The 24,866-nt window shown below is 35.7% G+C and overlaps 2 protein-coding genes across 6 annotated transcripts in view; one reads left to right on the top strand and one right to left on the bottom strand.

Annotated features, from left to right (window-relative positions):
• The window catches only part of LOC128674194 (chondroadherin-like), a 236,589-nt gene extending 215,060 nt beyond the window's left edge, over window positions 1-21,529 (top strand). For 4 of the 5 annotated variants that reach the window (XM_053752610.2, XM_053752636.2, XM_053752627.2 and 1 more), the window contains exons 6-7: window positions 9,026-9,082; window positions 16,887-18,565. In XM_053752610.2, the coding sequence (XP_053608585.1) occupies window positions 9,026-9,082; window positions 16,887-18,416 (1,587 nt within the window). In that variant the 3' untranslated portion in view covers window positions 18,417-18,565. Of the gene's footprint in view, window positions 1-9,025; window positions 9,083-16,886 lie in introns of all 5 variants that reach the window. The other variant, XM_053752646.2, reaches the window with a different exon arrangement.
• Window positions 21,530-22,271: 742 nt separating this feature from the next.
• Tctp (Translationally controlled tumor protein) lies at window positions 22,272-24,380 on the bottom strand. The gene is made up of 3 exons (XM_053752658.1): window positions 24,229-24,380; window positions 23,761-24,019; window positions 22,272-22,682 (listed from the first exon to the last, which is right to left on the bottom strand). The coding sequence occupies exons 1-3, from the start codon at window positions 24,254-24,256 to the stop codon at window positions 22,451-22,453; spliced, it is 519 nt and encodes a 172-aa protein (XP_053608633.1). The 5' UTR covers window positions 24,257-24,380; the 3' UTR covers window positions 22,272-22,450.
• Window positions 24,381-24,866: the final 486 nt, after the last annotated feature.

The following is a 24,866-nucleotide window of genomic DNA, read 5'->3' as shown; positions in this document are numbered from 1 at the left end:
GTTACCGAAGCATACAAAAAAGGTTGTAATAAAATTGACAACCTTTTGTTATTGATTTTATTTACCAACATGTAAAATGTTTATTGTCTGTCTATGAATTATCACAATAATCATAACTATATATTATCTAGACCATATTTTTTTACAATTTTCTGACAACTTTCTTGTCATCAATTATAACCACAGACGAGATATGATTATATAATTAAACCATACGTGAACCGAAACGCTTGCCATATGCTCTCGTCAAAGTGGGTCAGCCGATATGCCGCAGACCATTGCACACAAATTGACTCTGTATGATAACAGATTTCAATTGTTACTGGCCAGGGTTGCCACTCATTAATTAACCGCTAATTACGGTGTTAAATGCACGTAATGGGGTGCGTGTAGTTAAGACGCATTATTATGCTTGAGTGAGGTTTGTCAGCGATTTTATCTACATATATAAAGAAGGATAGTTTCACCAAATTTTATAAAACATATATATCAGATCCATCAGTTCGTATTGTAGTTAAGAAATACTTAAGTTATTTCAAAATCGAATCTAAGATTTTTGAATGTGCAAAACTCGGGAAAAAAATTCATTATTTTTAAGTTGTGAAGAGATTTATGTAATACTCATATCCAATTAAAATAATATACGACGGAAATCCAAAATATAGATACAATAACATAAATAATATCACACGGAGTCAAAAAAAAACAACATCAAACTCCCACACACAACGGCATTTGCATAAAATATTCTAAACATATTCATGGCAACACTAAAATAATTGATATAAACTGTTTTTCAAGAAAGCGCGTAGGAATCCTTTTTTGTATTCATTGCACGTCCATGCAGCGGTACATTGAAAAACGACTACGTATTGTGCAATGTAATGTAATGCACCTTTATGTTGTTATGCAGTGAATGTTAGAGGTTAGATTTAAATGAGAATGAGAGTTAGATTTCATGAAATATTTGTGCTAAAACATGCGCTATTGAACAATTCATAGAGTAACGATTTTAAATCGCTGCAAAACAAAAAATGAACTAATTTCTACCGACAGATATCACACAAGCCTTCTGGCTGTGATGGGCTCAGTTCTTCGCGATTTCAAATAATATTATTTTTACAAAGTTAAAAATGCAATCAAATAACTGTAAAAATGTTACGATATGACGGCACGGCACGAGGTTATTTTTTTTTTTTAATAATCATGGCATAAGTATTAATACTTTCCAATTAAAAAAATATAAATAAACTCGATTACTTTTTTTATCATATATGGAAAAGCAAGCCCATACAGCCAATAACATTTTACAAACACATTACCATCCTGATTCCTTTTTTTTTCTTATTGTTTCCTTTTAAAATGTTAGTGGCCATTACTTGTGTCAGATTTAGATTTTTCTGATTTGAAATCTCTCTTTTTTTCTATAATTTTTTCCACTCATAGTGCTACGCCCTTAACACTGAGTTTCCGAAAGGTTCTTTATAGGGGCCCTTTTCTCAAGTATTCGCCATTAGCACAGTCTGCCACGAGTCTCGACAAGGGATAAAAGGTAATTTATCACAATTATTGGGCTTGGGAGGTCGAATTGTGTGATTCATGCAGCAGCTACGGACCTGTGCACTAAGGTTACAATGTGTGAATTTATTGGCATTGAAGAGGTCAGTCTTGGGACTGTTGGGACAAAATTTAAAACACATCACTGCTTTAATGGATTTGTTGAGGACCCAAAGGTTGGCTGTAAGATAATAAATGTAGCAATAAGTCCAACTATTAAGCCTTGACAATTTTTTATTTTGTAAAATTAAGTTAGGCGACGGAAATAAAAAAAAAAATTTTTTTTGTTTTTATTTCTTCATCCGGTATGTAGATCTTGCACCTAAATATTTGTTTATTCATCCACGTGAGGATATGAAGTGGTATTTAGATAGGCATAATTTATGTTTTAAATTTCCTATGTCAAGTGTATAAGGGCTTTTAAAGTTAAACAACTTTCAAATTTCTACCAGACCTTACACGTGACGATAAGACATGACCCTTTTCAAGCCCTATTGTCTTCGAGGGCGCTTCAGAAGTTCTTCAAACAAAACCTAACAAATGTTAAGTTGAAAACTTGGAAGTAAAGATGTCGAAAGAAGTAATATGTACTTAATTGGGTAGTCGAAGTACTAAATCTGTCCCTCATAAAAACTTAAAGCATAAGCTTTAGCTTATGTTTTGTCACTGTCGCACTTTACCATAATTAGTAATAACAAATAACATACTAAACTATATTTTGTCTCGTTCTGTCAATGTCAATTATGGTAAAGTGCGACAATGACAAAACATACTTTAGCTTAAAATATGTTTTAACTTATTTATGAATAATTGGGTATAAATATAATATTGAAGACTTGTCTTTAAAAAAATCATTTTGTAGTTGGATTAAGTAGAAAACACAGATCATTTAAATGGTCCGTGGTGGAAGAGAAGATTTGTGTATATTCATGAGGTATATATAATACGTTTTTATATTATAATATGTATAAGGATTATAGCTGTCACAGCTGATCAGACAGACAACTATTTCCGTAACTATAAGATAAAAATCTACCTAGAAAACCTACCTTGATAGAAAATCGCTACCGTAAAAGGCCAGTCTTACGTTCAAGCTCAATCTTTTAAAAAGCCTACTTACTATCTTTAACTGCAGAGCTGAGTTAGGTGCAACTAAAGATCGCGATCGGCAGTAAACCAGCGACTGGGCACTGGGATTTATATCACGACCGTCTAACAGGGTACGGGATCCCGAGGTTAGCCAAGTTTATACGTGTAACGTCACAGCTAGGTTTTACAGATCTGACTCGCGCTTCTATCTGAGATTATGTTACCATGTTGCGTTTAAAGAGACATGTTTAACATTCGCACTCGCACGTTTTTAATGTTTCTAAATTTGAAATATTTTGAGTTTTTGTTGCCAGTTCTTTATCGTGTAACCGTTTTTTTTGAACTATCGTTGTGAGATGCTCATTTAAATGCCTTTAAATAGGCAAATTCTTGCAAATTTTTATATCACATTTCTTGATTATAAGGACAATTTACCGTTACACTTCCGTTTTTAAAAATATAGCAAAAGCTAATTAATTAAAAATAATTAAAATCAATTTAATAGAACACCAAGTTATTTCCTTAACTATCTATATATATAAATATTAACTACATTATTAAGTATTATACTATATTTGCCTACATCTACACACAATCTTTCTTACCGTATCATATCTTTTGAAGGAACATTTCTCTCCACTTAATACAAACTTTCATATTTAACCGTAACACTTACGTATCTCACCTCGTAACTTTACAAACAATAGGCTATCGGCGTACACGCAGTTTCTAGTATTCGCTAAAAGCCTATTGTGAAAGACAAAAAGCCGTTGTTACTCATACGGTAACACTTCAGACGGTAACAGTATGGTAGGGTGTGGCGTGAGTGATAGGCGATAGCGATTTGAATTTAAAACATCTGGGGTATAAACATATACTCAAGATGTAACTTTGTATAGTTACAGTGAAAAGCACATATTTTGACAGCAACTGAAATCCTCGTGTGATATTTTTTTATTTCATTAAAATAGTATAAGTATTTTATAAAGGAGCTGCACTATTGTGTTGATTTTAAGGAAAAACTTCATGTGCTATTTATATCTATGTGCTATACCTACATCCATTTTCCATTCTTGTACCAAATTTCATCGAAATTCGTCCCGTAGATTTTGCATTTTAGAGTAACGAACATAATCACGTCCAAACTTTTACAATATTATTCGAATCCAATCTCGTGTTTATGGTCTAGACCAGGTTACATAGCTGCCGTTTTTTTTTTTTCGCTTGTATTGGTAACTCGCGCCGAACAGCCAGAAGGATCTCTCGACGCGCAATCCCGCCTCTCTTATCTCCTGGTAGCCTGGCGCCGTGACGTCAAGTTATTTACGCGCGCCACCCTAATCCCCTATTTATTCCCGAGATGTATCTGAAAATTAGGGATCACCTCCAGTGGCGCGGGTTAATTTGCGGGATTGCGGGATTCGCCGGTGCCCCGTAAACCGGGATTCTGATAAAAACAATGTTGATACACGAGATCCGGTGATTACCTACTACTTCGCTTTGTCTTCAAACATAATAGCTTATATTCTATTTACGCTTCTTTTGTTATTTTATGTATTCAAAGCGAATATTTCTCCGCTTTGTTCGTTAATATAATTTTAACGTTATAAACGTGAAAAGTGGAATTTTAGCGGTTAATTTAATTAAGACTAACTGGAACCCACGTTTCGCGTTTTAATTAATTGGTCAGTATTTTATATAATAGTAGAAATATCGAAAATTATCGATCTCAATTCTTGGACCAGAAACCGTTTAATGAGATCATAATTGCTTAGTAATTTTTAATTTAATGTTAATACATTGCATTTTTAATGCAAATGTACATCGTACTAAATACGTTATATTAAATATGGTTGTAAAGAAAATTTTACACTGTACGCCATAAAATTAACATTTGTCTTCGATTTTAACTTGTAAGTTGCGCGGGCATTTTTAATAGCGCTTTGTGCCCTTTGAATAATGCCCCAAATGAAAGGACAATGTGAAATTTAATCAAATTGACTGGGCATTATTAATAAGCTCTTCACCTATTGAGCAGACTGGGAACAGAACAATTAAAACAGGTTTTACCACTATTATTAACTACAAAACTTATTTTTATTATAACAAATCTCTTAAAAGATTTCCCAACAGTCACACCATGATATTCATAATGTCCAGGCAGTGTGACAAATAAGATGGTTCGTTCAATTATTATTAAAAAATTACAATATTCCATATCGTATCTATAATAAATGTTTCAATGTCGGACAAAAATCACTCGCTTCAATTGTCGCATGAAAGTCGCACGCGAGTCGCACAGAAATCGAGGACTACTAAAATGTAAGCGAAAATATTTATCCAATGCATAAAATAAGCGTAATTTTCACAAAGCCAGCGTTACTATTTTTCATCTCGATTCTTGGCGAGAAATCCTCGCCCTAAAACTTAGTTCCTCGCAATATCCCGGATTCCTGGGCATAACCGGTTATAACCAGAATAAACCCGGCTAAACCGGCGTCAGCTACAGATAGCCAAGGGCAAATATAATCGTAAGAGCCATGGTTTAAAATATTTGCATTAAATATTCCTGAGGCGTAAATATGAAAGGGAAACAACGTGATTAAGCTGAATTTGTTAAACCTCCTAGATTAGCATGGAATTTATTAGATTTTTTCATTTTTATCTCTTCTGTCTTATTGCCTAGCTAATTCTTAGCCTTAAATATCAAAAGCAAGTACCTACATATGAAGTAAGTACGTACATTAAAAAAAAATGCAAATTCCAGACATAGGAAAAAAATAAAGTATATATGTATATATATATAACGCTTACATCGCTTGTGTGAACCAAGCATGTCACTCCACAATTCCCAAAGATCTAAGGTAATTCACAAACACGGTCATAAATTTTGATTAGGTCAACGGGAGAGGCCCAAAAAAATTGCCCAAATAAAGAACAAAGTAAACACTATAAAAATAAAAATGTCGGAATGGCAACCCAGCCCAACGATATACGTCACGTATCCTTCAAAGGGCGCACTTAACCTTCACATTACACTAAGGTCTAGTTCAGAATAGAGCTGCGTAAATAAAATTGAATGTATGACTAATATACGGACAAGTTTTACCATTGTATAAATACATTAAATGCTAGTACAAATATATACCTACAATTTGATAAAAGTAAAAATAATTTTGATGATCTGGCGGTACAATTCCGTATGAATCTGATTCTGTGGTTTCTATCATAAAAATCTGCTCTTGATTTCATCATCTGGACTGGAAAAACTAAATGTGCGCAATTTGCTCATGTATAAATGTCATTTCATCAGTCTATACGTATGTAGACTATATGGATATCTATACAAGTTACGTACATGACATTTTGTTTGGAGCGAATGATTGTAATATCTAATCCTTGTGTAACGTAACAAACGCCAAATTGAAACACTTTTTCGTGTGTTTAGGACGGTCTGCAATCTCCAGTCTACGTCGAGAGGCGTATAGCTTCATTTCACCTTCCAGAATCGTTTTGCAGATCCACATCGTTTTAAAACTCTTCAACGAGTTCTTCTTCATCATTCGAGACTTATGTTAGCTATCGCCACATTGATATGTCTATAAATGTGTCGATAGTTACCATAACATAATTACCCGTGTAATTACCTAATATCAGTGTCAACTGTGATAAGTCAAGATTTTTTTTTATTACAATGATAGTTACTTTCATAAGCGTTCCATCTTTCTTTTGCTGAACATAAACGCCATTAAAGTAACATACTTATTGTATCCTATATTGAGAAATAATGGAACTTGCTCTCGAAAGAGATTTCACCATTATTTTCTATAACACAAACAAGCGTAGATAATTAATTAGTTTTCTAGATTGTCACAGCATTGTGCTATTTGAATAGACGTTCAAATATAGATACCGAAGCGATGACAGAACGAAAAATCTCATTATTCCAACATGGCGGGCCAGTTGCGAACCGAAAAACTTTCAAAGCGTCTTTTTATTAAAGAAAACTGTTTTTTGCTTCGAACTAGCGAAGTCATTACGGCCACTTTGCTTTGCATTCGTAAACACTGGCACTGTTTCCTTTTAGTTACTAGTGACATAGCAAATTACTTTTCAGCGGAATTTTCGCACGCTCACTGCAATAATGACCGAGGGCGGAGCAACCCACAAACAAACCACCGAAAGTTTTAACTTAACAACTTGCCCTACGAATTTCCCAACTGAAAATACCAGTATTCAAACCTCCATCAGCCTTGAGGCTTCCGAATGCTTTGTTATTCAATGCTGGCTTAACTAATGACGCCTGCGTAATTCTTCGCGCCGGTAGGGTAACCTCCAACGCTTCGGCGACAGTAACGTATGCTGGGCTCGCTAAAGTGCGACCTCAAAATTGTTAGCATTTATTATTTTCACATTGTTGATGTTCTCCATCCCTCTCTCGCTTTGCGAGCGTTCTCGCGAAATGACTTCGTGAATAATAATGCGGACGAGTTTTGTCATTTGTTTGTTGTTGATAGATTTTTGAGGTTATACAATTCTGCTGACTTTGATGGATTGTAGGAAAGCACTGTCAATATTTTAACGTGTTGTTACAATGATTTAAACAAATTTGTCAGTAAATTAAACGGTATGAGTAATTTGTTTTCATTCTGGTAGTGAAAACTTATTGGTGGTAAGTTGCTTTTCAACTGTATGTGAAAAAATATTTCTATATACGTACCTTAGTACTTTAGTTTCAGTATTACTTCATTGAATTGTCAATTAGAATTGTGAAAACCTCATAAAATTTTATTCAGTATAATAGACATTGTTGCCAAAAAAACGATTGATATGTATTGTTACAAATAACTATTTGTTTTTCCACAATTTTCGCGAAAAATAAAAGAATGGCTTAAAATATTTCACCATATAAAACCGTTTTAATACCGATTACAATTTTCTTATTTGCTTTAACCTTTTTGTCTTTTCAGTTTTAGCGAAATAAAAACCAATATTTTGTAACATTGCAACCTTGATGTATCAAGTTTTAAATTTCGCTTCGAGCTTTTTATAACACAAGTTTAAAAGCCTATAACTCTATCAGCATTCATAAAATTGATTTCTCTCTAAAAAGACCCAGACGATAGACGTAATTTCTAGAAAAAAAAAATTACTCTATTGCCATTAGTACTTTTTTTTGATAAATAGTTCCGTAGCTAGTTATAGTTATAACCGAAAAAGAGATTCTATCATCTAGATTTTTTTTTCTTCCCTATTTTTATATTTATTTCAGGCTTATTTAATTCGTTTTTCATTCTACAAATTAAAAACAAATATGAACAACGTGTACAGTAAGTATTTATAATATATAATCTCCTATAATTTAATGTTGACTGTGACATTTCAACTATGGAACTAACTATAGTAACCAGGTTATTTAGATCTAATGACCCCTTTCGAACAGCGTCGGTATAATTGGTATAAAAAGGATAAAGTCTTTTTATCAAGACCTGTAATTACGCTCTGATTGATTTTTGTGCCCTGTCACACTACGAACAGTCGGCCAGGGAAGAATTGAAGTGTTTTTTTTTTTTTTTACTTTTGATTGTTTTTTATGCAATAGATGAAGTAATGAGTCTTAAAAAATATATATCTATGTATATGATGTACAAATAGAAGATCGTAGTAACGAGATACATATTGGTCATTTCTAATATGATTTTAGTGATTTCAATTAAGTATATAAGAAAAAAAAAATACATATTTATGAATGTCATACGAAACCATAAAAAATAAGCACTCCATTGAAATATGACTTAAATATGATTGCTTTTATTTGCCCGAAGTGTCTCGTCCGTAAATGCTGTCAGTGTGACATGTCCTTTATAGTCCCTCACATTACTGATTGGTTTAATAAAATTGTTATAAATATCCCTAACGACATAATAGAGGGTTCTGTGAGAACCCAGCATTTGCAAAGGGGGGGCGGGGGGCGGGGGGAAATTGCGGATGCGTTTTGCAAATATTACTTAAAAATTATATGACATGGAACAGATTGGCATAAAATTGATACTGTTATTTACTACTAGCTGTTGCCAATTGGTTCGCGCGTGTAAATTTCCCACGAGAACCCTATGTTCTTCTCCATACTTCAAACTACGTGTATGCAAAATTTCAAGAAGATTGGTCTAGTAGATAGAGCGTGAAGAAGTATAAACAAACTTACTTTCGCATTTATAATATTAGTTTTGATTCCGGTAGAAACCCATCAGTCTACTGGAAGTGTTGTATAATCTGTGGTAATGCCCAGCCTCCTCCAAATTATACACTTGCGAGCAAAATTTGCAACTCAAACAATTCGGTTTGAATTCGCGTGCTAATTCGACTTTCCTTGTTGCAGATGGCGTCACGGTTCGCGCACAGTGCTGCCACCTTCCTCACTTCCAGCACGTTTATGGTATGTATATATTAGGTTTAGTGTATGTATAAGAATTGTCTATAGTATCTGATATATGCTTTTCCATATCATGAATATTCTTTATTTACGCATTTATGTATTTAATCATATAGTGATTTATCTTTACTAAACAAAAGTTATAAATACTCAATTTTCGTCGACTTCATTCTACCTATCTTTGGTGCAAAATTAATTATTTTTCTTTTGAGAGGTATTTTCAAACATCAAAGTTATAAGCTCCGTTTTACCAATTATTTCCAGCTGGAATATCGGTAAAGACTTTATTCTACGAATCGTAAACAAAACGCATGCTTACCAACGCGTACAATCACGCGGTTCACGCACTATTGAACACGCGAATTTGCGTTCCAACCTGACCAATTAGTGAGAACTACGGAAATCTGTATTATTTTAATACAGCAAGGATCACATTACATTGGATTTTGTATCAGCATTTTTGGTCGAAATCTTTCGATGCACACACATCGTACAACCACTCTTTCAAACATACATTTCAATGCCCAAGCCGATACGAGAGGAGGTCTCGTTATGTTGGAACCAAAATACCTTTTTGCATCCGCTTCATTTGCCGCTGACAAACGTCCAGCAAACGAGTACATTATGCATTTATTGCTTTTCGAATTCGGAACACATTCGGGCCGTAATCGCGTCCGTTAATTGTTCGCTCGATTTGTCGCGCAAATAGATTATTTTGCTTAAAACGTTACTGTTATTCGGTATACGTATGGACAAATTACGGGGAACACCGTACATTTTGTACGGCGTAACGTTATCAATATTTCCATCGGAATTTATTGGCCTGCGATGGTAATTGGTAGCGCACTGAATATTGGGTAACGGAATTATTTTGTAGCCAAATAGATTTTTTAACGGATTTATGGGCTTGGATAGCGCGGGAATGATACGAGTGATTTATTTCAATTTTATCTGGGAACGCTTGTGGATTTCATTATTGTAAAATGTTATTAGGATATGTGCGTGGTTCGTAGCGTTTTCATTTTATAATTTTAAAAAAAGCATTTCGTTTATTTGTATCCGAACTCCGAATTAATGTGATTAATTGTATGAAAAATAATTAAAATCTAAACACGGATCAAATTGTTTTTAAAATCACTATGTGAAATCTAAAATATTGTACATATTGACAAGGTAGAGGCCTCGTCAACATGTACGACATTTCCATAACGCAATACAAAAATGCGACTCTACCTAAATTACTCTGAAATCGGTTAAATGAAGCACAAATTTAACAATCCAATTAATTAGCAAAACAACCCTTCTAAAGACAGTCCTAGGTTTATAAAGAGTCCCCAGTAACGATAATGAAGTGTGACTAAACTAACATTCTAAACGCCCCCCGCCTACTCATGCGGCGATATCTAAACCAATCATCTATTAATTAATTCGGGAGCGTGTACAGCGCATAGCAAATGTGCATGCGTTTGTACTATGTCGGTATATAACTATTGTGTACTGCCAGGAACGTTGATTAAATGTCGATTTCTCTATATTGGGTATTATAGGCTGGTATCTGGGCTACATGATATATGTTAATAGCAAACGTACTGTAAGGTGTTGACTCTGTGAAGCCTGTGAAGTATACTACTTTAATATTATTATAGAGATCGCTGCTGAGGTTCTGAGACTGCTTGATAAACCTTTTATAGTTAGATCACCGTAGAAACCAATAAGACCTAAGGCTGAATTTTCACATGAGCAATTTCCAATGGTCGATCATTCGGTAGCCATTTTCCTCATGCGCCTATGATTGAATACGCGTACCATACATTGAATACGCGTACCATACATTGAATACGCGTACCAAGGATTTGCATTACAATATTGTCACGTGAATAACCTTCAATGTACCTATAGGGTTGACATGGATCAATAAATAATTATAAAACTGACCTATTTTGCCCCAAGTGTACACTGGTGCGGTCGTATGCACACAGGACTCGGGTAGGGTCAATAGGACATCGTGTATATGTATTAAAGTCATAAATTATGTATGAAGACTACCTGGGAAGACAATATATGGCTCCAGGCTGGGAAGGATAGTATTATACACATGGAACTGCACGGGGCGTCTAAAACGATTTTCAACTAGAATCTGGACAATTGATAAATGGAAAAGGAAGTTATTGATAAAAAATATTTACCCAAATTAATAACTTATAAAAATGAAAATTACATTTACTATACCAACATGGAAATAGATAATAAAATAAAATAACGATAAACTGTGAATTACTTATTATTTTACTAGAAATGACCAATTTAATTCAAATAATCTAGTTATATTTAGCAAATTAATTTCCATTAAAGGAATAATTTATCGTAGAATGTCACAGTCGACGTGAGGCGAGGACATGGCGGTCTTTTTAAAAATTGAATTTCGAATCAAATATGCAAGAGCGGCCATTGCGGTTACTTCCTTCGCACAATAGCTCGGACGAACGTTTCTCGTGCCCCTTTTTATTGGCCCGCAAGTGTATGTATTGGGGTTTGTTTGTTGTCTTATGTGAATGTAGGGGCCTTGAGCCTGTAGGTACTCCTTGTTATATTGAGAAGCGACTTGTTATGGTGCACGACGGTGGCGACATTGTTATAGCGCGTGATATGGCCGGCATCAAACATTTTAATTCATTTAGCATTTTTAATCAGAACATACTACCTATATTAAATAATAATTATAAATAATAATATATTAGGACAAATCACACAGATTGAGCTAGCCCCAAAGTAAGTTCGAGACTTGTGTTACGGGATACTAACTCAACGATACTATATTTTATAACAAATACATATATAGATAAACATCCAAGACCCGGGCCAATCAGAAAAAGATCATTCATTTTCCATCATGACCCGACCGGGGATCGAACCCGGGACCTCTCGGTTCAGAGGCAAGCACTTTACCACTTCGCCACCGAGGTCGTCGGTAGATATTCAAATTTGCACAGTCGGTAAAAGACGTACTTTTATTTTAACTTTATTTGCATAGCAACCTAGATTAAGTTTTATGAGTGTAATCGTTTGCTGGCCCAAATAAATAAAATAAAATAATAATATAAAAAAAATAAGACAAAATGTGACATTATTGTCAATACTAAGTGCCTATTTACATTATTAAATTTACGCGACTCTATTTAAATTCTAGATATCCAAAATGTCGGCCCTCGCCGAATACGCCTACAAATTTTGCTAAAACTAAGCACGACCTTTTTAAACCGAACTTTATTTTCGGGCTGAATAAGGCCTACATAAATCACGGAGATAATTTTAATAACTCCATAACGATATTCCGTGATATTGTAATTCAGTCGGTCGCCCCGACGCTGTTCGAATTTTTAATCAACAAAACCGTAGAATTCCAAATTTGAATAACGTTTCGCCGCTAGCCAACCCGCGTCGCTTGGCTTTAGGGTTGACAGAATGTCGTGAGATTCCACTTGTGGTTAGATCTGTATTACCTAATCCCACCAAAATTACAGCAATCAGTATAATTTGATCATATTCACTTTTAAACTGTTGATTTAGAGGACCATTAAACTAAAACAGGTTAGGATTTACCTACCTACTATTCTATTTCGTTGAAACTATATTTATGAACAACCTCGGTGGCGCAGTGGTAACGTGACGTGGTAACGTTGCCTTTGAACCGAGAGTTCCCGGGTTCGATCCCCGGTCGGGTCATGACGATCTATTTCTGATTGGCCCGAGTCTTGGATGTTTATCTATATATGTATTTGTTATAAAATATGGTATCGTTGAGTTAGTATCCCATAACACAAGTTTCGAACTTACTTTTACTGCTACTCAATCTGTGTGATTTGTCCTAATATATTTATTAATTTTATTTTTATTTATGAACAAAAAACGTCAGCCAATAAGCTATGACAAGATTCGAGATCCAAGAACCCTAATCAAAACATATTGGCTTAGTTATATTTGCATTTTAATAGAGGATAAACCCTCGCAGACAATCTAGAACGTTCTAGTAAACAAATCATAACTATAGTGCCATAATTGATGACTCCACCGGAGCCGGCGGACTGTGAAATTTGAAATAATTAAAGTCCCCCTGGTTTCGCCAAGGAAATGGTTATTAACTAATTTATTTCTTTTTATACTGTACGCACAGGTTTATTTTTGTTAATTAAAATATCTTTAGTAGCAAATGTAGAACTGTGTAAAATTTCAAGAAGATTGGAAGTGTAGCTAACGCTTGAAGAAGGAACTGATAAACTTACTTTCGCATTTAACATTATAGCTATTATTCTTAGTGTGCGTACAATTTGGGATCAGGATTTATTTTCGATACATTCAGTATTAATATAGCTTTCCGTATAGCAGTTTTCCCCCCTTTTTTTTTCAAGAAACTTTCAATTGAATAGCAAATTAAACCTTGTCACTGAATGCAGTTTATATAGCTTAATTAATTTACTGAACTACATTTTCACGTAATGTAGATCAACAAATTAGAATGTTATACGACTGGTCAACAGATCGAATATGCATGCTGTGTTACATCCGAGAGTACTGGCAATTCTTTTGATAAAGTAAGCGAATCATATTTGATACGCTTCTTGGTTTCTTTTATTTTATATTAAAAAAAAGACGAGTTCGGATTGTTATTTTAGGTTACGTTACGTTTGGACTCACATGATTTGTTGTCTCTGCTAAATTACATTTTTCCGTAATGAAAACATTACAAACTTCTATTTATTTTATTTAAAAAAAACTCGAGTTTTGCTTGTACGGAAACATTTTTGGAGATTTCTAAGATTTTTTTTCCAGTTTAACGAGGATAATGTTGTAATACAATATGGACTGACGTTAAAACGTGTAACGTGCTATCTTTAAGCACCTATTTTAGGTTTTAAAACACCTTAATACCACTACAATGTCACCTAGCCAGCACTAAAACGTCAACAGTGCGTTTTACGGCACAAAACTTGAAAGTGCTATACATCAGAGCCCGATGAATTTGCGCGGAGTCGCGCAACTAAGTCGCCACAGAAAGTCGTTAAGTGTGAATTTTATGAACGTTCAAAATTGCGTACGCAGACTGTAGTTCTAATGACGGTCGTAAATTTGCACGAAGTGCAAGGGATACTAACGATACAGTGTAGTGGGGGGGGGGGGGGTGCTGTACTTACAGTTGGTATAAATAATAAATATATTTTATGGACCGTGTAATATATTAATTGTTAAGAAAAATCACAATTATAGCCATGGACTAATAGGGCAGCTTGTAATAACTTTGTTCGACGAGTTTGTATAATACTTGATGAGATGATTGTGAATTGGTAAAAAGATAAAAAGTTTATTTACATCAACTGAAACAAACAAAAAATTAAAAGTACATACTAGATAGAAATACAGTAAATAAAACGTCAAACAGTAAAAAAAAAACTCACTTATTCAGACATATGTAGTCTCACCATAGTTATAAATTAATGATACATCAATAAATATACATTTAAAAACTAATCCCAACTGAAATATTATAAATGTGAAAGTTTGGTTGTTTAAGCTCTTCACACTTTATCTACTCAACCAATCTTCTTGAAATTTCACATACATATAATTCGAAGTACGGAGAAGGACATAGGGTACTCATCACGGAAAAATAAATTTTCCCGTGGGAGATTAACGAGGGCAAAAACTAATACGTAGGTATATACATGTGCAAACATTGTCATAAATTGCACACGTATGTGCGATTATTACCCAACATCATACTCGGAATACGAAGGCGCCGGTTCGCACAAAAAGTCCTTCAGCATTATAAGCTATTATTGCGTTGTAATGAAAGTGCCTTTCCTATTTCACCCGGGTGTACAGTCAACAGCACATCAACCTACCCAAATTCATTGCAAACTCGTCGCTATTACCGCGCCATAGACGTTCATGGTGGGTAAGTTGATGTGCTGTTGACCGTTCTAGAAATTTGAATATTAAGGCTAATAGAAGTACTATCTGTTGCCTTTTGTATGATAACTATAGGCCCGTAACACTATAATAAATTAAGTATACAGTTAATCCTTCCTCAGGAACACAATCTATTGGTAAAAACCGTTCATTGAATTTACATATTATGTCACATATTATTTTATCTAATATTATGGCCATATAATTGTACACCAAAATGATTCCTATAGGAAGGCAAGGGATCATAACTCTTGATGAAAACCGTACAAAAATCAGTCCGTTAGTTTTTGAGTTTATCGTATTTATATAGACGAACAGATGCGACAAGACTACTTTATTTATATAATAAATACCTCTGCGTCAGACCGCAACAAAATAACGCATCTAGCCATTTCTATTTTATTAAAAATCTCACAAATTCCGTGTTCTACATAAGTACATAAAAAGGGCGTAACACACGATGGTGGGTAATAAGACAGGCATGCAAATTGTGTAATTGTTATGCCGTCTCGCTGAAAAAATGGTCTTTACTAATTCAAAGTCCACGCGAACATTACTTAGAATGATATTTACCTAAGCCAGTTAACAGTTTAATAAATATTGAATTTTTATACCATGACAATATACCAAAAATTGCAATAAACCTTTGGCCGCCATCAGGTTCCTCTGCTCCTTTTCCGAGACCAAAAACTGGTATCAGCAAAACGCGGGAAAATCGCTCAACGTCCAGAGCAATATGTCGAAACGGCCAGTTTATTGGATTTTAACGGAAATTTTGCCGTAGTTCCGGACCAAAAACGAAAACGCTCGCACTGTTTGCGTATAACCTGCGCGCATATCGAATTTTGACTCTGATTTGCACCGGGGATCTGACCGAGCCTATAAATGGGACAACAGATATGTGCAAATGGGATGCAAAATGCTGCGGATGCAGCTTTTGTTGTGAACATCGGATAAAAATGCGGCGCCGTGAGCGCTCTTTTGAAATTGAAATGTGACTGTCGTTACCAGGCCTTATGTAATGTACAGTACAACGGAATATATTCTGCGACGCTTATATCATATTGCAGTTTATCTTACTTGTTTATGGATCTATAAACCATCAAATAAAATAAAAAAATCAAAATCTTCGTTCTTTGTTCAAAAGAAACAATGTTTAAAGGATATGACGAGTTGTATAAAACTGGATGCTATCTCAGCTATCCAATTGAGTCGGTATCTGAGCGCTGTTCTATAAAATGCTAATAAAGCAGTTTATCCGCCAAACAGCTCGACTTTGTCTCCCCAAGACGCTGCTCCATCAGCAGAGGTAACAGAATTAAAGCGGACTTTGTAATTCCGCAGTTGAATCACCTCTCCTGCTTGGATCTCACAGCTAATTGTTGAAAAGAGGAAATGTAATGAAAGTATAGTCTTTGAAGCAAAGATGCCCCGGGCGCCTCGCCGGAGCGCATTTTAATAAATTAAAACTGCGCAAATTCCCATTCCAATATCATTCTATTTTCCTTTTTGCGTTCCCCGGCGAAGCTCGCTCGCCTTGCATTGATTCCATTTTACTTTTTACGGGGCGCCATCAACTCCGACGTATCCCTTCATCTTATTAAACATATATTTTTTTGAGACATCATACAAATGTTTAACCGAATTTACTTAAACGCGAACATCACCTAAACAATGCTCTGTTCTATTCATTCTTAATGGAATGGCGTTAACGAAATTGAATTACGCGCAAGCTTCCTTTTATCTATCCGCGCACTTGTTCACACGGAATTTATCAGTCAAATGCGTTGATACAATGATTTATTTATCAGTTTACTACATTTTTGCTATTTATCTATTTCAGGTGCTGCTTATATCCCTTGAACTCCTGGCGTGGCGCAGCGGAGCGGCCGCGCTGGCTAACTGCCCTGGCGGTTGCAGTTGCAACGATGACACTCTGGTCGTAGTCTGCGAAGAGAGCCGGCTAGATGTCCTCCCCATCGCCCTCAACCCCTCCATCCAGCGACTCATCATCCGCAACAACAAAATCAAAACCATCGACAGTTCGATGCAGTTCTACGCCGAGCTGCAACATCTTGACTTATCCCAAAACCATCTCGTCAACATCCCGACGAACAGCTTCGCGTACCAGCGTCGGTTGCAAGAGCTACACCTCAACTACAACAAAATCTCTTCTGTAACCAACACCACCTTCCAAGGGCTCAACTCTTTAACTGTCCTTAACCTCAAACGGAACTTCCTAGAGGAACTCACCAATGGAGTATTCTCCAATTTACCAAGACTGGAAGAACTAAATTTAGGTCAAAATAGAATATCGAGAATTGAACCGAAAGCTTTTGCTGGACTATCAGCGTTGAGGATTCTTTACTTGGATGACAACCAACTAAGTTCGGTACCTACAACTTCCTTCAGCGTCTTAGGAAGTCTAGCTGAGTTACACGTGGGCCTTAACGCGTTCTCTTTTTTACCTGATGACGCCTTTGCAGGCCTTAACAGACTTGCAGTGTTGGATTTGAATGGAGCTGGTCTCTTCAATATCAGCGACAACGCGTTCATGGGTCTGCCGGGATTGAGGAGTCTCAATCTTTTCGGAAACAGACTGAGCGTGGTGCCCACACATCAGCTGTCCGGTCTCACAAGGCTCGAAGAACTGTACATTGGACAGAACGATTTTTTAGCACTAGAGAGCCACTCATTCAAAGGCTTAAAAAACCTGAAGTTATTAGATATAACAGGTGCCACTCAGCTCGAGCGAGTGGAAAAAGGAGCTTTTGAGGACAATGTCAATTTAGAGACTGTGGTGTTAGCGAATAACAAGAAATTAGCCGCAATCGAGGACTGTTCTCTGCTTGGATTGCCCAAATTGAAACATGTTTCTCTCAGAGACAACGCCATCGTTAGCATAAGTGAAACGGCGTTCGTCGGAAAAGAACTAAAGCAGTTAGATATAACGGATAATCCTATATTCTGTGACTGTCAGTTGTTGTGGCTCAGAGAACTGCTGAATGACAAGAGCAACTTTACACAAGTCCAGTGTGCTGCCCCCGAGCACTTGAAAGATAAATATCTAAGGACTCTGAACGCAGACGATCTCGGCTGCGTGCTACACGACACGCGAAAACACACCATAATCGCCGCCGCCATAGTCGGAGCGGTGGTAGTTGTGATGACATTAGTGTTAATAATATACAAGCGCAAGAGCGTCCAAGAGAAACTGAAGGGTTACAAGTGGAACAAAGGTCGCAAAAACCTGGATTACCACAAGCCAATATCAACAGAGGAGGACTGTATCGTGCGGGGCATCCACCCGTCGCAGTACCCGGTGCCGCACGCGCCCGGGCTGCGGCCCGCGATCCCGGTGACGGAGCTGTAGCTAGAGCTTTACGCCTCTCCGAGCGTGTTCTTCATGTCGGGCGGCCCGGGCTCCGCGCGCCGGCCGCCGCGCTCGGGAGGCGGCGGCACGCTGCCCGCCGACGGCTTCACCTACATCGACCGCCGCGCGCCGCAGCCGCTCACCCTCAACAACGGCGCCCCCGCGCACCACCTCAACAACGGCTCGCTGCGGTCCTTGCCCGACAAGAAGAACAACCGGAACGGCGTCGTCTGCCACCCGGAGAACTTCCAGCGCAACCTCGACACGCGGTACTCCCGCAAACAGGAGAACGGCTATCTGCGGAACTCGGAAACGATAATCGGCTTCCCGAGAAACGACAGGGAATACGAGCGGGAACACCAGGAGTACAGCGAACCCGAGTACTCCATCATCCCGGAGAACGGCTACGGCCGCCCGATGGACGACTACCCGCGCTCCTGTAGCCATTCCAACACCTTCAACTGTTGAGTGAGCGAGTGAACTCTTCAATCGTTTGTGATCTTGTAATTCTAGCAATAAATCTTCATTCCATTAAGTTTTTCTACGGACAGACTCGATGCGATGGGACGTAGTGCTCTAGAGCGGTTAGTGGCGTTAGATAACGGTCCGGTGTACGTACGACCAGTGAAGACTATCTGTATCGTATAATTCGATTTAAAAGAGTACCTTATTTGTAAATTATAAATTTAAGTAGTGATGGATCTATTTTTCAATGGGACGTCGGAGCGTGAAAGTGTGACTTTCATTGTGGAGGAGGCGTACGATGTACAGACTAGTCGCAGTAAGATTGGGCTCGTGCGCGCGCGCGGCTCGGAGTGTGACTGTACAGCCTGGCCCATTATTGCCAAACGTTCTTTCGCCATTTCAATTCAAGTCCAGTAAATAAATGTGTATTTTTATATACATGTCGATAACATTGTCAAAATTCTACCAATAGTTGTGTGGTGTGGTGCGGTGAAAGCGAAACGGCTCGGTTGTCTGGGACAGGTTGCACATCATAAAGTATGTGATTTGTATTTTTCCGTCATGTAAGATGGAATTTGTATTTGATTTTGTACAAAAAACCATTCCATAAGAAGTCTTTTTAATAATATCTAATATTTTATTTATGGATAAAGTAAGTGTGCGTTAAATAAGACACCAATATGAAAAATATTAGATTTAAAATAAGTGTAAATATATTTATGCTATATTGAGATATTTATAAAATTTAATACGATCTTGTTCTTCTAAAAATTATCATAAAATTATTTCCCACACTGTATCGTTTGCTCTATGGACTGACATCCTCCAAGATTTCTTATATCCAACACTATTGTATTGTTGCTTACACTTACGCACATATTGTACCTAGGTACTGAGTAGGTACTTTGTGCACCTGTTGTTTCCAATGTTGACACCAACCAGTCTTGTCTCATGACACGGTGACCTTGTATATTCAGTTGATTTATTACTAGGTATCTGAAAAATAAATAGAATATTATTTTCTGATTTTGCTGCTATAAATATATCGTTTCGATTATAATAACATTTAATTAATGGGTAAATCAATAATTTGAAAGGGGTAAATCATAATTTTGCAATTCTATCGTCTTAATTTGATTTTGATATGTTCTGTTACGTAGTTAAAAAAAAAACTTTTAATAAAGAATTTCTCACAATTTCAACTATGGTCAAAGTGTTATAAGACTTTTGTAATGCTCAATCATAATGCAATTTTTATTAAGAATGATATAATTGTATGTAACTAGTCCTTATTATGTGTTTTGTTTATATGAACGTACATAAATAAATCCGAAATACCTAAATCTAATTTCCGAAATAAATTGTATGTTATATTGAGATTTAGGGAAACATTGGGTCAACGATTTAAATTTATTGTGTTAATTAGATTTATATATATTTTTGAAAGAATAAAGAACCTTACAAATGTCCTTATAAAAAAATAAACTGTATACCGAATCAAATTCATCATTAGCCCTCATATTGCTAACTTAAAACTGGCAACATCATTGTTATATTTACTTACCTCTTCAAAATTCTACAATCATCATGCATTGAACTTTTTATTTAAAATCTTATACCTAGTAGGTAGTCTTTAGCTTCAAAATAGTCAATATTAGGGCTAGATGTTAAATTTGTGTCTGTACAATCCATAGAAATAGAAAAAGTGACAAACTAAAAAATGTATTTCTGATTTAGCATCCTACAAAGATAGAATAGTTTAATATTTTTATAAGGGCAATGATATTTTGTTTCTTTTATATCATTACACGTTTCTAAAGCGTACAGAACAACGCCTTCCTAATAATACAGAGCACATTTTCATATCATTAAATATTATTGTTACTTTATAATAATAACTGGAGTTTGGAAGACGACTACTGTACGGTGTCATACCGTGTTGTTACCACCCTTGTTGCCACGCAATATTTTCTAAGAATAGATTTAAAATAAAATATTTAAAACTACAAAATTTAGAGAAGTACTTACCTACAACATAATTTATACATGATTAACTAAATATTGAATCTAATCGATTTTGTTTAATGTATTACCTATTGGAAAATATAAAATTATTTGAACAATTTTATATTTTTCAATAGATTATGAAGTTATGAAGAAAATCCCTAGGTACCAACCGCTTGCCTTCCCCTGCAGATTATAAAGTTAAACAAAAAATAAATAATAAAAACATAATTTTGCAATTAAATAATTGATTTTAGCAGAAAACTGAAGATTCTTATCATAGGCTATGATGAAAAGAATCTCCACTTTTAGTTTCCACCGATAAATCTAGACAAAATCAACCATGTACCTAGTAGTCGTCTACCTCCAGTAGAATCACTATTATTATACCTATGTACCTAAACCTATCTAAACACTCTAAATTGATCCTTATCGTTCATGTAAATACGAGAAACTAAAGACTAATTTGGCACATGCTGGTGCCTACTGATGCCTAAAATGTATACAAAAAAAACAATGAATACATATGAGAATTGTGATTAGCGTATTTCATGACATCGTAATAGATCATTGGTCATTTCTGTACTTTATTGTAGTTATTACCTACATACAAACTCGATAAATATAACATACCTCAAATTCGACTTGTTGTTTTTATTCCATCAATACATACAATGTGGAATCCGCACCACGAAACAAGTCCCGCATACGTGGCGCTACTGTCGCTGAAAATAACAACGTCGCCTATTTTTATTCATAGTTCTTCATATTGCCACAGGACTTCTTTTCGTGGTAGCAGAATCTCTTTATTTTGCCTAATAAATTTCAAACCAATTTTACGGTAAGTAGATATACAAAATTAGAGTGGCCATTAGATTTACTGCTATCATTTTAAAGCGCAGAATGTTCCATTAACAAAATGTCCAATGCACAAAATGTCGAGAATGTTTATCGGGATGTAGGGAACATAATCTCAGCGCCATCTAGAGAATTGCACTTGAAATATCAAAGTCACTGTGCTTGCACAGGAGTAGGTGCTTGGCCAAGCAGGGCAAAATTCAGTAGGTCATTGCGGCCAATGTCCTGCGAGGACATTGAACTAATGACCTCGTCAGGGTCGTTGCCACCAGTCATTGATTTAATGGGTCTACCTACCTATATCATAATGCTACTAGGAACAAACTATTGGCTTGGCATATTTATAATCTAGATCTTCCAAAAGGCCCTATTAGTATCGTAAAACTTTGGTTACTAAGTCACTAGATTAGTACAAGCTAAAAGAAGCATAGAGGTAATTTTAAATCATCACAATTTTTACAATCCTGTTGCTTTATTGTATCTCTTTTGAAAATCAAAATGGAAGGATTTTACAATAAAACCAAGAAGCGAGTTGTTCATTAATTTATTAGATTATGTAACATTTATTATTAATATTACAAAATTGTTCAGCCTTGAGATGGGAGTAGCCGGTTTCAGCTGATGCGGACATGATTTTGTAAAAATAAATAAAAAAGATGGAATTTAGGCGCCTGTGATGGATATGAACTTTCACTTAAGCTGTAAAATTAGAATTTCTCTTCTTCTAGGCCGTGTTTGAAGAACATCAAAATAGGAATCTGGTTTCCATCAACCTCTCTGTATTCACACATGGCGACCATGCCATCGCAGTCCATGGATTCGCCAGTGAAGAATTGGAGCTCCTTAAACCTACCGAGGATGTCCTTCATTACTTTGTTCATGTTCGTTTTGAAAACATCTACTTGGTCAGGCGACTTCTCTTCCAATTTTGCTACTAATCTGTAATCAAAATAAAAATATATATAATTAACAATTCTATTGTTTTTTATTTGTCCCCTCAGTTCACACTTGGCACAATTGGACTGCAATCCTTTTGATATTTGTCTTTTTAACTCCAGGTTTGAAGAGTTAAATTTGACTAGACAGGTCGACTATGTTAGCTCCCTTTCATAAACAAACATTATAAAAATGAATGTTTTTTCACAAAAGCCATTTGATATAGCACCAATAGCTCCATAGGTTAATATTGAACATCAACCAGTGGTATTAGATGGTGCATGAGATACAATATAATACATGTTATGCAAAATTGACATCATCTAGTACTAATATAAGAAGATTGCTAGCCTCAATTCAATACTACTTAGCACACAAATAAGAATTGACAAGTTTGTTACTGTTTTTTTCAATTTAATCAAATAGAATAGAATTACTACAGTAGTATATACTAAAAAAAACAGATACATTAAAACAAGAGCTTATAAATAGCACTACTAAAGAGTATTTTCTAAGGATGATCAAATAAAAAAATCTCTATAGTAATTTAAAATCATAAGCTCTTCAGATAGAGAAAACAGAGGAAATGCATATTTTTAAAATATTAAAAAATAATAATAAAGTTTCAGATATATGCTGTATAAATAAGTCTTAAGAGTAGTACAGTCCTAACAGCAGTACAATCCACAATAGAAGACAATTAATTACCACACAAACTGCCTGCTTGAGATGTAAATTAGAAATATTTACAAATCCATATTTGTAAATATCAATAAATGAAATAGCATAAAAAATTCACATAAAAGTTTGAATGAAGCCCTTGTTGGGTCAGTGTTAAAGTGATATGGAACTGTAATTGACCTTCACCTACACTGATAAGACATCTGGCTGATAATGAGACTTGTGTACCAATACACATGTTTTCTTACATTACAAAGGACATAGTTTTATAGTAAAAACTGAATAATGATACAAATGTTGATAGAAGACACAAGACCCAAACATCAGATGACGCAAATAACTGCACTGCAACTGGATCGAATTAATCACTATGAATCACCATGTTATGCACAGCACTCACTTTTTCATGTAGTCTTTGAGGTATAACGTGTAGGATTTCTTGTCACCGAAGGCATATGTTTCGACTAGCCTGTGGTTTAGAACTATGTCTACACCGGTCTCCGTTGCCGAATCCGTGCCCTCATCCGCTTCCTCAGCAGAAGGGTTGAACCCCTCAATTTTAATATCATCCATCGTCCTCGATACAAGTTTACCAGTGACTTCGTAAATTACTTCGTCGACCAACTTGATTTTGTATGTGTCCGAGAACATCTCGTCACCTGAAATAAACGTACACGGATATAAAAAATGCCTTCATATTTTTCCACTCTTGACCGACTAGAATGTTGATGTGGCATAGTATTTAACGAAATAATATGACGAGATATCACTGTTATATGAAATGTCAAAATCACTGATATCAAAGCTATACACAATAAATGAAATATTCTTGCAAAAATGCATACGGCAACGTAACAAATGCAATTACCAGTAATAATATCCTTATAAATTCTCATTTTGTGGGATTAGAGACGATTTAAAATAATAAAAACCGAAACAACGGCTCGTAGCCCCAAGAACTAAACCGGAAAGGGCTGTTCATAGAAAAAAAAGAAAGTATCATTTGTCAAAGTATTGCCAGTTGTCAATTGCGGATTGGCATGAAGAAACTAAACGCACACAGTGTAAAAGAAAACGTAGGTAGGTTTGTACCTGTAGTCTGTACAGTATTGCAGTAGACTAAACTGTAACAGAATACTCTGACACAATACATGCAAAAGAGAACAATTAATTGATACAGAAAACTGAAGAACGCGGCATGACAGTGCGGGTACTTATTCACTCGCGCGGTTGACTTGATCTAACTAGAAATCTGAGTCCATGTAGATTTATTGTAAGCTTGATGACGCGTGCGTTTTGTTTTAGCGCTTTTGTTTTAGAGGAGGGTTATGTAGCAGTATTCCAGCAGTAAGTACTCTATGATTGTGATGCCTCCCTAGACGAATAAAACAAGCTTCGGTCTACCTAAGTGCTTGCCCAGCATGTTATGCCCTGACATAGCATGCTGGGCAAGTCAGTCCCAGTAATAAACGTGTACCGAAAATATAAAATGTCAAGAATATAGAA

This window comes from Plodia interpunctella, chromosome 1 (assembly GCF_027563975.2).
Source record: "Plodia interpunctella isolate USDA-ARS_2022_Savannah chromosome 1, ilPloInte3.2, whole genome shotgun sequence".
In the NCBI taxonomy this organism is placed as follows: domain Eukaryota; kingdom Metazoa; phylum Arthropoda; class Insecta; order Lepidoptera; family Pyralidae; genus Plodia; species Plodia interpunctella.
The sequence above is the reverse complement of the archived record's forward strand: the minus strand, read 5'-3'. Positions and strand labels throughout refer to the sequence as shown.